At 41.1% G+C, this 14,347-nt stretch overlaps 1 protein-coding gene across 3 annotated transcripts in view; it reads left to right on the top strand.

Annotated features, from left to right (window-relative positions):
- The window catches only part of ENOX1 (ecto-NOX disulfide-thiol exchanger 1), a 370,285-nt gene that overhangs the window by 252,877 nt on the left and 103,061 nt on the right, over positions 1-14,347 (top strand). For all 3 annotated transcript variants that reach the window (XM_021375265.1, XM_021375256.1, XM_021375246.1), the window contains 2 exons: positions 7,609-7,782; positions 9,826-10,032. In XM_021375265.1, the coding sequence (XP_021230940.1) occupies positions 7,609-7,782; positions 9,826-10,032 (381 nt within the window). The remainder of the gene's footprint in view (positions 1-7,608; positions 7,783-9,825; positions 10,033-14,347) is intronic.

Raw genomic sequence — 14,347 nt, 5'->3', positions numbered from 1 at the left:
GCTGCAGGATTGCATTGCCCACAGGTTGCTTCATCAGCTGGGTTCATGCAAAGTTTATTTAAGGGCATCTGCTCATTTCTTTAATATTTGGAACAGGCTGCCCAGGGAGGTGATTGAGTCACTGTCCCTGGAGGTGTTCAAAAAACATTTTGATGTTGTACTAAGGGATGTGGTTTAGTGGGGAAATATTGGTGGTAGGTGGATCATTGGACTGGATGATCTTGGAGGTCTTTTCCAACCTTGGTGATTCTTGGATTCTATGATTTAGTTATTAGAAAAATGCAGGGAGAGGTGAACACCTAGAATGGCATCTCTGCCCATGTGGTTAACCTGAGTTTTTTTAAAAGAGGCCACAGGCAGAGGTTCCCTATCTATATTACTTTGTAGCAGTTTTACAGAGACAAAGATTGCATGCCAAACAGATGGCAAGATATAAAAGCAGAAATAAAATCTGTAGTCTTGTGGGTAAGGTGAACAAGGAACAGCTATTCATGATTTCTCTGGATGAACGAAGTGGAAGACGTGCCTGGAACTGCCAAATACCTTGTTTAAGCAAAGCAAAAGGATCATGTTTCCCCACTCAGTTACTACCATAGTATCAGGGCTCTGAAAGCCAGGGATACTAACGGGTTCTAATGAATTCAAAATACATGTATAAATAAGGGTACAGTAGGGTTTAGTGGAAAGGGATAAATCAGATCATGTGGGGTAGGTGCCTGATTGTTCAGCTGTGATCTCTAGCACTGGCAGTGAGTAAACACTCAAGAGTACAGGAGCTAAAAATAGCTTGCTCTTTTCCTACATATTTCTTATTCTGATTCCCTGGGCATCTGCTACTGACCACTGTCCTTAGTCTGGGACAGAACAGCAGTGGTTATGGCACATGAATGGAAGAGCTGTCAAACATTTTTCCCCCCTTTTTATTGGAATGTCTCTGGATAATCTAGCATCTCTATTAGAAACAGGGAAGCTTAGAAGTTTAATGATGTCTAAACTGAAAAAGGAAATGTTCTGGAGGATCTTGGACTTGATCTTGAAGGCCTTAATCAACACCCAATTAAACTGGCACTTCTCCTTGGGATGCCAAGAACCTGTTAAGCTACTGCCACTCCCACTTTTTTCTTATTACATTGAGAAAAGCCTTGTGATACTGAGGAAATGAGGCAGATCCATCAAAAGCTTCTTGAAGCCCATAAGATGGTAAGGTTTGAATGACGAAGAAGACAGTAATACTGCCTTGATCTCCAGCTTGCATCTGAATAGTAATTTGCAATTGCTAATGAAGAAAAAAGGAGACTGGCATAAGGATAAAGACACTGACAGACCATAGAGAGTTTTAAGGAAGAATTTTAGATAAAAACACAAGAAGTTTTTAGAATAACAACATTTTTCTTGTTCTGATAAGATTCCTCTTTTTAGAGAGAAAAAACAGTCCTTCTTTGCTACTGCCAGGTAATACCTGGTCCCATTGATAATACCGCTTTGTTCTAAGAGAGGCAGACAGTATTAGATTGATACTTTTTCAGGAAAACTTAAAGCTTTTAGAAATTAACTGTATATTTAGTTTCCAGATACTCGGCAATGGTGTTCCTGGAGTACACGATCAAATCTGTGGGCTCTAGAAGGTTTTCTTTTTTTCTCTGCAGAAACCAAGGTGTAACAAGCATCTCACAACATTTATTACCAGCTGCCACCTGGACTATCCTAATCCTTGCAGTACATGTTGGCAGGCAACTCCATTCCTGGAACCAGATCCTTTTTTTTTAATCTTTCAACACCAGCAAAAAATAGACTGCATTTTCCAAGGTGTAAAATTGTCATTCTCAAGCCATGGACACCTGTCAGTGTTAGTTATTTTGGTTTGCTGTTGTGCATTCACATTGTTGTCTTCACTGGGGTGTTAGAGCAGCATGTCTGACCACTGCGGCCACTGTTGGGCTGCTAGTATCCAAGGTGGAAACCTCCCGTGCATGTGTGTGTGGACGCACAACCAAATCTGCGTTTGCACACATGGGTGTTTTTATGTACCCAAGAGAAATACAGCTTGGCACTATCCAAAAACACCACAGAAAACGTTGGCAGTGGCAGGCAAAAAAAAACAGGCTGCCCAGAGAGTTTGTAGAGTCTCCTTCTATGGAGATATTCAGGGCCTGTCTGGACACCTAACTGTGCGACCTATTGTAGGGTACCTGCTTCAGCAGGGGGTTGGACTTGATGATCTCTTGAGGTCCCTTCCAACCCCTGCGACTCTGTGATTCTGTGAAATGACACATCCCAGGGCTAATACTGAGAATCAAATAAGGGATTATACACTTAAAGATAATACTGAACGGATAAATTACTTGTGGTAGGGGCAGGCAGAAGTGGGATGGTAACTTAGCACTGGTGATGAAGGGCAATCCCCAAAAGCACAGTTGGCAGAAGTATACATCCCTGATATTTGTGCAGAGCAATACTGTGGAAAAAGCAGAAGGTGATTCAGACGCCACCTGTTAAAAAGAAGGAAAGGAGAAAAGATTGTGTGGCTATTTTTATGGATGACGAACTTACTCTTAACCTCCTAAAATGCAAACTAATAAAAGTTGTTTTACACTATGTACTGTGTTAGAACATAGTTATGCTTAAAGGAATTTTATTGTTCTACTTTTTCTAGACCCAAAGATTTCATGAGAAAGGTTTTTTTTCTTCCTATATTCTACTTGAAAGAAAAAGGAGCTTTAAAACCAATTCAGATGTTCCAGCAGATTTTTCTTTTTACCTCTTTGACTGCCAATTCTAGATATTTGTTCTTCAAAGGTTTTCATTGTTCTCTACTATGCCAATTTCTTAATAGAAATTAACTCTTGTTCTGCCAAATCTAGGCAAATTTTAACTTTTCTGTAATATGAATATGTGAACATTCAATTCTTAGGTGGAATATTCACAGGAGCTCAAACTTGATCTTTTCCATTCTTAAAGTGCTTCATCATCTCTGATTGCTTTCCATTTTAATTATTTCATTTAGGAATTCATTTAGTAATTTTTTCTTAACATTTTTCAAATGTAAACTTTCTATCTTCTGCCATGTCAGTTTTTATAATTCCAAGAGATCATAAACTTTTAAATATCTGCATAAGCTTATATACATAGGCCTTTAAAAATAAGCTATGGTCAGTGAAAGCACAAAATATTACATTTTCAGTCTTCAGATCTGTGGTATATCTGTGTTCAATGTAGCACCGTTATGTCTAAAATTCCTTAACGATCATATATTCAATGAGAGCAAAACTTACATTAGCTGGGTTGATTCACTTTTTTTTTTTTTTTAATAATCCTTCGTAACTCTCTCATTATCTTTGTTTCTGAAAACTAACAAACTTACCAGGACGTTACAGGAGATGTCTCCAGCTCTAACTCTAGTGTCCTGGTTATGCTCCAAATGGGCATTATGCCAGGACATGAAGCAGAGTTCTGTGGTAGCACTGATGGATGATAGTCTCCTGTTCCTAGACACAAGCTATCTATCCAACTTTTATTAATGCACCACTCTACAGTATTAATATAGTTAAACTTGGGATTTTTCTGGATCCTCTCAGAAATGCGGTACATTTATTGGTTTTCCTTTCAAGTGACTTTATCTGTTCCTTTTTCTCTACACCTCAGAGTCCAGCCCAGTATTTCCTTTGGATATATCATCTATAGACTCTCTCCATGGCTTGTCAGCACAGTGCAGGTGGGGCACGCTTCAGCTTCTCTGTAGAGGCAAACACCAACAATCTCTTCGAAGTTCCAAACAAGATCTTCCATGTTCAGAAGTCCAACTGAATTTTCCATCACTGCAATGCACAGTAATCTTTCACTATTCAAGCAGCTATATTTCATTTCCAGAATGCTTTACGAACAGTACTCGTGCATCCTCTCACTGCTCATGTGCTGTATGAAAGCATTTCATTGGAAAAATGAGACAATGTATTCAAGATCACAAAGAAAGAAAACCTGGACCTGGTTAAAAAGCTGTACTTGTAATCAGTAGTCTTGCCATTGACCTCGTTGGTTTTGGATTAGTGCCTGTAAATACAGAATTAGATTTCAAGAACTACTGACTCAGTCCTTATCAGTATAACTGAACATGATTATATTCTGGATGCAAGGTGTCCCAGTGCACCTAGAAAGATGCATCAGGAGTGTTGGTCCTCAGCACTCTTCCCACATTTGATTCCTGTTGTAGCAAAAAAAAAAAAAATGATGACAAAGCCATGTACTTAACACAAACACAGTTACATATAAAGTCACATTTCCTTGAGCAGGAATTCCTTGGCAGGAATTAGTGGGAAACATTTTTTTCTACTTCAATCTTAGAATCATGGAATCATAGGGGTTGGAAGGGACCTCTGGAGACCACTGAGTCCAATCCCCTGCTAAGGCGGGTTCCCTACAGTAGGTTGTGCAGGAAAGCAACCAGGCAGGTCTTGAATATCTCCAGAGAAGGAGACTCCACCATCTCTTTGAACAGCCTGTGCCAGTGCTCTGTCACTCTCACAGTAAAGAAGTTCTTTCTCGTGTTTGTATGGAACTTCTCATGTTCCAGCTTTTGCCCATTGCCCCTTGTTCTGTTGCTGCATACCACTGAAAAGAGTCTGGCCCCATTCATTTGACTCCCACCCTTTATTAATTTAGAAGTGTTGGTTAGATCGTTTCTCAGTCTCCTCTTCTCCAGTCTGAGCAATCCCGTGTCTCAGCCTTTTCTCATGCAGGAGATGCCCTAGGCCCCTCATCATCTTTGTGGCCCTCTGCTGGACTCTCTCCAGATGATCCCTGTCTTTTTTGAACTGGGGAGCCCAGAACTGGACATAATATTATAAATATGGCCTCACCAGGGCAAAGCAGAGGGGGAGGATCACCTACCTTAGCCTGCTGGCCGTGCTCATTTAATGCACCCCAGGATACCACTGATTGTCTTGGCCACAGGGGCACACGGCTGGCTCATGGTCAACCTGTTGTCCACCAGGACATCTGCTCTGATTGACATTCAATCTAAAATCTCTCCCTCTCAGCTCCCTTTTGAAGCCATGGTAGCTGCATTTGTGGACTCCAATGTCCTTGTTGCCATCTCCCTTAGATTTTTCTGTCTGTCTATACTAGTCAGTTGAATACTCAGAAAATGGTACCTTTTGAATCCTACTGCCTTTGATTTGGTTGTCTGTATTGTGAGTAGTTTGCTGTTGTTTCAGTTATCTGATCTTGTAGAGAAACTGAAACACATCTAATAACTTCTCTACAGAGAAAAAAACAATGGTTAAGTACAGCCTATGATAACAGTCATGAGACAAGGCTGTTTCTTCTTGGCTTTCACATGGGACTTGAAAGATGCATGCAGGACAGGAAGAACTTGGCCTTCTCTCCATCTTCTTGTATGATCTACTTCATGCTCTCCATTCTTGTCTCATAATGCTGTAGCTTAATTACGAATATTTGATTTAATATGCAATTTCATGCCTGGCTATGACTGTAGCTGCATTCGTCTGGAGAGATGGACAAGGCATCTCCTGCTTTTCCCAGATGCTACTAGAGGATCAGTATGGCGCAGTACATGGAGAGCTCAGCAGACCACACCCACAGCAAGAGAGCGGGGGCTACTGTGGCTGTTGGAAGTCTAGCTTTTAAAAGATGAGATCATGCAAATAAGCATGGCCTAAGGACTTCTTTGAATTGTACTGTACCCTTTCAACTCTGACTTCCTTTCTCAGTGTTCACAGCCATGAATATTTAATATGGCCACTACTGCATCCCAAGGAATGAATGACAGGTTCTGAGTTTCAAAGCTTAATCTGAAAAGCAATGCATATACATCAGTATTGAAAAGAAGCGTCGCACCGAGAGCAAATCCTTTTTCATAAGCCCACTTATTAAAAAAAGTAATGTAATATCATGAGTTTTCATTAATACAGTCTTCAATAAGCCTAAAGCAAATCCTTGCTGGCTGTGCACTTGCAATGCTTTTGTACTGAGCTAGCTGAAAGTGATGAAGGCTCGTGGTCAGTGTATGAAGAGCAGGGAGCATGTGGCTGAGACAGGTACAAGCTCTGCTGGAGTAGATGTAAGTCCTCAGCTGTCGTTCCCACAGATGATGGATATCTATGTTTCACGGAAATAAGAATGCTGATTTTCAGCTCCCACAGAGTGCTTTATACCTGCAAAGTGCTAGAAAGATGGAAACACATCCTCACCAGTAGGTGAATGTTACAGTATTTGTTTTGCAAATATGGAAATTAAGATATGGAAAGGTCATCAGGCTGACTCAAGGCCACGGTGCTTTTCATCAGCAGATTTAGGATGAAGAAAGAGGCCTCTCTGGTTACATTCAGTTGATCATGCTGCCTTGTAGCAAAATGTAGCTGAGTTTCCTAAACATAAAAAAAAATCCTGGGGAAGGAGTCATTTCCCTCTTTGCTTCTTCAAAACAAACAAGCTCCCAAGCTACCAAACCCCGTGTTTACATGTATCATTAAATACTTTCCAGTTGCTAGCCAGAAAACTCAGCAGAAAACCTGTAGAACACCAAAGTAACTCTCTTCTTTTAAATAATTGATGATACCAAATAGCAGCAGTGTTGTGCCAACAAAGAGATTGGTCTCTCAAAATATTTTATTCATTATGCCTCCAGAAACCCAAAGCCTTGTTTTTGAAAAAAGCAAATTTCAGAAGTTGGCTCTCAGTTCATCTAAAACATCTGCTTATTACAAGTGTTGGTGTTACAGCACTGGTGCTCCCCTGTAAATCTTTCAGCTTTAAATAGTATGTATGAAGTCTTGGCAAAGAGATCAGGAAGGAGAAAGAGTAGTATTTGCCAAATACGCATTTTAGTTTATGAGGCTACAGTGGTGCATTTTAGCGATATGTGTGTTAAAGAGAATCTACTAATCCGATTAAATAACAGGACAAGAAGGAATTAATTCCAAGGTTCAGAAAGACCCCATTCTATGCAGCTGAAACTTTATGTTCCTGGATAAAGAGGTTAGAAGTCTTGGATAACTACACTTATATAAAACAGCCAAAAATTCGTATTTCTCAATGGTGTTTGTAAATCAAGGTCACATGTCAGAAGACTATGTTGTGATAAATCTGTCTGACAATTAGATGGAGAGGGCGTATCAGTGTTAAATGATATTCTTTGTACGCTCTGATCAGTAGGCAATGTAAACACCACAGTGGCATTGTGAAATAGAAAACTGCATTCAAGATAATAGCAAATATTCATGATGCATGGTTTTACACTTTAATGTGATGTGTTTCACTCAGTCATGTTAATATTTTAAATTATGTAACGTTCCTTTCTTTATGCACAGTTTAATTTTTTTTTTCATTGGAATGGATCAGTGAAAATGCACCTCCCTCTTTCTCTCCCACTCCTTCTCTGGCTCACTGCCCTCCATCTCCCCTTTTCTCTCCCCTTTTCTCTCCCCTTTCCCTTTTCCTTTCTCCCTTTTCCTTCTTCCTTTTCCCTTCTCCTTTTTTTAACAGTGATGCTGGAAAGAAAAAAAAATCCTGAATCAAAACTGTCTGTGCAAGGAAATAATAACAAGTAGTTTTAAGATTTAAAAGCTAGGATTTTATGTTATATATTTACAGATTCAATCTGTGTGCCAGGCTTTGATCCAAGCCTTAGTATGATGACTGGAATCACTCCGATTAACCCAATGATACCAGGCATGGGGTTAGTGCCACCACCGCCACCAACAGATGTGCCTGTAGTCAAGGAAATAATTCACTGCAAAAGCTGCACACTCTTCCCTCCAAACCCAAGTAAGTGGGCCTGATGAAAAACTGTTATTTTCCTAAATATATTTTCTGAAACATTTTTATCTAATAAAAACTATGGTTTTTAAGTAAAGTAGGGCAAGTATGGTATTTCCTTATAAGTTCTGCTCTGTGTGTAAATCATGGTGGAGTATTAGAGCATGCTCGCTGATCTCTGCAAGGTCATGTAAAAAATTACACAGCTTGCACAAAAAGGAAAATGAATTACTTAAGGCTAACAGAGACTGAAAAACTACACTACTCTTAGTATAAATCTGTCTTTCTTTTACATCAGAGTGTCACAAAATATAACTCAGTCCAAAACAGCAGTGTTTGAATCTGCTGCATGTTACCAGCCACTCACTGGCCTGTGTCTGGCCAGGTGTCAGATGGTGAAAGCATCGGTGTGGAGAACCACTTCTCAAGGTGTCCTTCAGAGAGGTTCAAGTCAGAATTCCATCCTGCAGATGTTTCTGAGCCATGGGTAGAGAATACCAAGGACTTTCACCCAATGAGCTCTTCCTGGTGACCCTCCCCATAGCCAGCTAGTGGAATGCCTTAGTGCAGTGATAACCTGCTAAACAGGCAAGGAGTTTGGAGTGCTGGCCTAAATCTATTCCATCTGGCTTTTGAGATGTAACTGGGAAACGTAAATTAGATTACACTCTCTGCAGATGTCCACGTCTCTGTGTTGGTTATATGGCACCAATCGTCTCTATGCCCACACATAGATGGAACTAACCTGGGCTCATCCATGGATGAACACAGATGGCCCTGAACAGAGCTCCTTCTACCCAAGCTCTGAATAGCTCCAGCACATGATCAGGACAGATAGAGAAGATAGGGAAGCTATTGTTCCTCTCCTACCATTTCTGGAGAGGCAGCATGCAGATGAGTTGCTTCTCTTCTTTGAGGGCCAGGCTTCCTTCTGCCCCTTCTGGGACTTTGTGCAAATGGAAAACTTCCCACTGAGCCACCACAGTGAGGGCAGAGCAAAAAGCCTAATTTTGTTTGTTCCAGCCCCAGGAATTTAGTTTTATAGCAATCAGACCAGCTGCTTTCACCATCATTATGAAGACAAAAGAGAAATTTAAGCAAATAGTCTGGTGGTCTGAATTTGCAATGTATCTAGATCATGGCTTAATCAAACTGACTGTGTGAATGTATATGTGGATATTTTAATGTTGTAGTCCCCTTTAGTATGTTAAAGGGCTAAAAAGAAATTAATTCATATCAATCAGAAATTCCTGCTCAGAGAATTACTGTTAGATGAATGCTCTAGCAATCTGCATCTAAACAAGGTGAAGTGTTCTGACAGAGCATATTTTTCACACAGCCCTCAAAAATTTAATAGTTTTCTGATTTAAGTGTCTATATATATGTATATATATAAAAATAAAATTTCTAGCCACTCCATCTCACAAGTGCTTGTAAACAGTGAGGCTATCCTCCCTGCACGCTGGCATCCGGTCCATTATCTGGCACAAAGACAGAACAGATAACCGGCAGAGTGCCTTCATCATGTTGTCACTTCATCGTGTTTCCTGCTTTGTTTTTTTCTGTTTGCTCTGGTCCTGTACTCTGAGGAAAAATTGGAATTATGCTAAAACTAGGGAAGGATGTCCAGTCCTCCTGGCTTCATGGGCTGCTTTTCAGGGAGCTTAAAATGCTGCAATCTGGTGAGGATAGTGAGTGGTGGGTGTAAGCTGGAGATGGTGAAGGTACACAAGCTTTGAAACAGAGTATTTTCCATTTTTTTGTGTATTTTCCAACAGGAGACTGTGCAAGGAAAAGAAGATCCTTTTAGACCTTAGTCTGGAGAATGACTTGTAGTGGCAGGAATTAGGCTCTGAAAAGCCACCTAAAACTTAAAAAAGCTTAGATTCAAGTAGCCTATTTTGGACAATTTCTGCACTGTTCAATTATTTTGCTTCTCCTTCTGTCCAGCCTCCATGCTATGTCAAATAATTGTTGCTGCCCAGAACTGAATAGAATCAATGGATCAAAAGACAAATTTTGTATTCCAATGTGATTTCTGTTTTGACTTAGATCTTCCACCACCTTCAACAAGAGAGAGACCTCCTGGGTGTAAAACAGTGTTTGTTGGAGGATTACCAGAAAACGCAACAGAGGAAATTATTCAGGAAGTCTTTGAGCAGTGTGGAGATATAACAGCAATTCGGAAAAGCAAGAAGAATTTTTGTCACATTCGTTTTGCTGAGGAGTTCATGGTTGATAAAGCCATTTACCTTTCTGGTACTTCACATTCTTTAATGGATTTTCCTTGCTTCTCATTTGTATTTTGTGATGCTAATGTTTGCTTATTTTCTTAGCTTTTATCCCAGCAAGTCTTTTTTGAGCTCAGTGGCTCTAGCTTGGAGTGGCAAGGGGCAATTCTGCATTTCTCTGTGTCTGCCAAAACTTGTGAGCCGTTTTGTATGTTGAGTACCCAGGAGCAATTTCCTGCCATCCCACAACAATGCAACAGACCCTGAAATTCACTACAGAACAATCTTATTTTCGATTTACACAGGTTTATGTAGTTTTGCTCACAGGTTGTAGAAAGAGAAGGGCACCAGGCCAGGAATGCTGCTGTTTTCCAGTGCCAATTTCTGTGATAGCCTGGCAATTTCATTGGCATATTTTTATAGATTTGCAGAGCAGTGTGAATAAAGTCTACCTTTATGTGTGTAACCACCTGGGTTAGATTCTGAGACCCATCTGTGGGCTGCGCCTTTTGTCTCCCAGGAACACAAGCGGCACAGTATTTTAAGTGTAAAATTCCAGAATCTCTTTTATTTTCCTGTGAAGTATCAGGTCACAAAGCCCTAACTCACTGAGAAAAAAAGAAAGGGGGAGAAAAGCAGCCCTGCTTTCTCAAATCAGGCTTCAGTGGCTGTCAATGCCCTTTACGTAAGGACTGACTTCCCACCTGAGCCCTCCTCCACCTTCATGAGCTAGATCCTGTTCCCTGTGTGTCTCCACTGACCGGTTCACCCCTCTTTCTGAGTCCTGTCCCTCGGTCCCTCTGAGACTCTCTGTCTTTCTTTGGCCTTACAAGTATCATATAACACCTTCACCCCACATGCATGGTATTCATAAATGAATGAGGGCCAGAGACTGCTCCTTGACCAAAGCCAGCTGACATAGGCAGGCTTACACATCTTATATAGGATTACCTTGAGGAGACCCCTTGTGACCACCCAAAAGAGAGCTAGGGATGCAGCTAACAACTGGGGCACCTCGTCTGAGCTCCCATCCTAACCATCTTTTGTTTTGCGGCAAGACACACTCTCAATGTGCATAGGAGGCTCACCCAGTTAGAAACCAGCGGTTTCTTAAACCACCATTGGCTGCATCTTAAAATGAAAGAAAGAAAAAAAAAGAACATCTCAGGTTTTGAAATGTGTAGTCGAGAAAATGTTCTCTCTTTTACATTTTCACATACTTGGCTGCCTGATTTAAATATTAGTTCAAATAGCTACACAAAATTGTGAATTTTATGAGGCCTATGTATGGATTTCTTTAAAATATTTCTGCATTTTGATGTTTCTTTCAGATCTTCATTCCGTTATGCATTTTTCTTCCTGTTTTTTTTTTTAATTAATTATTTTATTTTCGCCCCATTTCTTCCTCCCTCCTCATCCCCTCTTCTCATTTCCCATCCTTCCTGTTTATGTGTTTATTCATGTGTTACTTCCATAATGCTGTACGTTATGGGGACAGGCTACAGACCTCACAGTAGTAAGAAGAGGCAGTGCATTTCCCAGCTCCCAGCTCTGTCCTAAGGAGGCTCCAGCTCCACCAGCAACAGAGCGCTTGTGGAAGAGCCAAGAGAAGGCTCACCAAATGCAGTAGGAGCTGGGATTACTCTATATAATAAATTATAACAGTAGCAAGAAAGAGGCCATAGAAAACTGCAGAAACATACAGACTGCCATCCTGGGGCAGAGCCAGTGTACCATTATCTCAGTTTCCCGATTCTCTGCAGCTGAATGCACCCTTTGTCTCACTCGAAGTAAAGTTTTGTTTCAGTTTTCTATGGAAAAATCCTGGAGCACCAGATCTGATGATTACTAGAAAATTTCCCATGCGGTTGTGTGCCCTTGCTTATGTGTGTACTCAGAACAAAGGAAGCAAGAAGAGATGGAGGAGGCAGATTCCCTGTCTCATCCTCTGTTTATGATTTTTCTGCCAGCTTATTCCTGAGTACGTGATCCTTTTCTCTGTACTGTTTTCTCAGCCTTCTGTCTTCCCTTTCATTTCATCACAGTCGGTCGCACTGCTGCCTCCACTGCCTCTTTCACCCTCTCTCCCCATCTTTCTTTTCTTCTCCTTCTAAAACTTTTAACTTAGTGCCTCTGACCAGATCAGGAGAAGCAAACAAACAAAGAAGCAAACAGAGCAGGAGAGCTGAGAAGGAGAGCGGAGAAAAGCAGGGGCGCTTAGCAGGCAGCTTTCCCTTCTTTTTGCCACCAGCAGTGATTTCTGCAGACCTCTGCAAATGAAACAAGGAGCACTGAATGTCCCCCAGCACCACAGGGCAGGGAGGTCAGGCATTAGGTAGGGGCACCTTTTATTTGTACTGAAATATTATGTTTTTCTAATCAATTTTTATGTTGTTTTCGAACATAATATATTCTGAAATGATGGGGGAAAAACATATTGTTAAGGCCTTTTCCCTGGAAGAGACAAGAGAGGAATACAAACAGAATTTGTGGTAAATACAGTATGCGTGTTATATTAGGGAAGAATCCTGCCTTTGATATCTGTAATATAGTGATAATTTTGTCTACCTAATCAGTTTTATCTGTCTACCCCATCTAATCTCATCAAACACAGTATTTATCCTGTGCTTATCATCAGAGTAATGCAAGTGATTAGAAAATCCATTAAGCAGTTTAATCGCTGAATTTTTTCCTTTCCACTCCCAACTAAAAATGCATAAAAGGAGACTGGGAGATGGGTGGAAACCCATGATAAAAAAGCTGACTTGAGGAAGGTTTTCACTTAGCCCTGGTAGCCGCATTTTGATCTCCCAAGGAGAAGGCTTTCCACAATGAACATGTCACCCCATGAGAAAGCTTTTCCAACTCTATGTACTTTACTCCTGTGGCTACTAAGTCAGAAACTCCTGCAAACCTGGATGGCCCTGTACTTGAAATAAGGGCCAAACAAGTTGCTTCAGACAAACCTGCTTATACCTCAAAAGCTAAGGATGCATATTTTCTATTACAATATCTTCCCATGTGAGTTTCCATTTAGTACTGCCTACTGGTTTTTGTTTCATGTTCTCACTGATTGTCAGCACTCTGATCTAGATCCCCAGTTAGCAGTTGCTGACTGGTCCCCAGTATAGCAACACTCAAAGGTAAGTCAAACTATGGAGTTTTTACTAGATCAGTGATATGGAAATACTGTGTTTGATTTTTATTTAGCACCCTCATTAATTTTTCTTGCTGCTGCTCCTTTAAAGTGAGTATCTTGGCAAGTTCCCAGATTTTTTTCCTCAGCCATTGTGTATGTGAAACTGAAATAAAAAATGACAGGCCAGGCACGCAGTTAGTGCTAGCTGCAGTCCTGAGCAAAAAACTGGGAAAAGGGTTTTGTGAGGGCAATTCATTGTCCAGGCAGGAAGGAGGGAAAAGGCAGGTGATTCTCTCACACAGTAAATACCCTCGAATATCAATACAGATACATGGTGTCGGAAAAGAGCCAGCCATCCAACAGCCCTGCAGCTCAGACCTGCCATCACAGATGGGTGCCCGAGGATCCCATATATAAAATAGATCCTGCTGGTCCTGGCTCACTGCCTACATGGTGTCTTGCTGTCTGTTGACCTGTCAAGGAGTCAGTTCTTCACTGGAGAGGTCACTGGTCCTGTAGTGTCCCCAAAGCCTGATTTAGGAGGGAACAAGAAGACATGCCAAAGAGGGATTTGTGTTTTTGTTAAGGGAAGGATGCCAAGCCCTGAGCAATCTGACCTAATTTTGAAGTCACCTAGGAAGGAGATTGAACTAGATGAAGTCCAGGGTCCCTTCCAAGTGAAGTTATTCTAAGTCTCTATGCTGGTGAAAGCCACCTGGCTGGCTGACCACCTTCAGCCTTAACAATTAAACAAGCAGGGTGATTATCTCAGTGTGATTCTGAAGGGAACAATTTGTCCAGTGTAGCAGAGGATACTGGCTTTCGGATTGCAATTTGCACTGTGCTATCCCCATTTATTTCAAAAATAAGGTAAGACTGCAGTAAGACTTCACTTGGTGGGTGCACGTACAAAACTGTACAAGCATAGTCCTTTCCAATTGTTCTTTTTTTCAGGTTAAAAGTATTGCTTTGAGGACCTTGCTCCCTGCAGTGCTGCATTTCTCAGTGTGCCCATACCCAACATGCTCCTGCCAACAAGGCAAAAGACAGGGGAGAAGAAGAGAGAACATGTCTTCCTGGAAAGGGCAGCCCAGCTGGGAGATCTAATTTTAGGTTCACAAGAACCAGAACTCTGGCAGTGTCCTTTCACATTGCTGATAACACCGTTTTGGCACAGAGCAGTCACTATGTGAGGAATGCATCT

Source organism: Numida meleagris, chromosome 1, assembly GCF_002078875.1.
Source record: "Numida meleagris isolate 19003 breed g44 Domestic line chromosome 1, NumMel1.0, whole genome shotgun sequence".
Classification (NCBI taxonomy): Eukaryota; Metazoa; Chordata; class Aves; order Galliformes; family Numididae; genus Numida; species Numida meleagris.
This window is presented reverse-complemented; position numbering and strand designations above follow the sequence as displayed.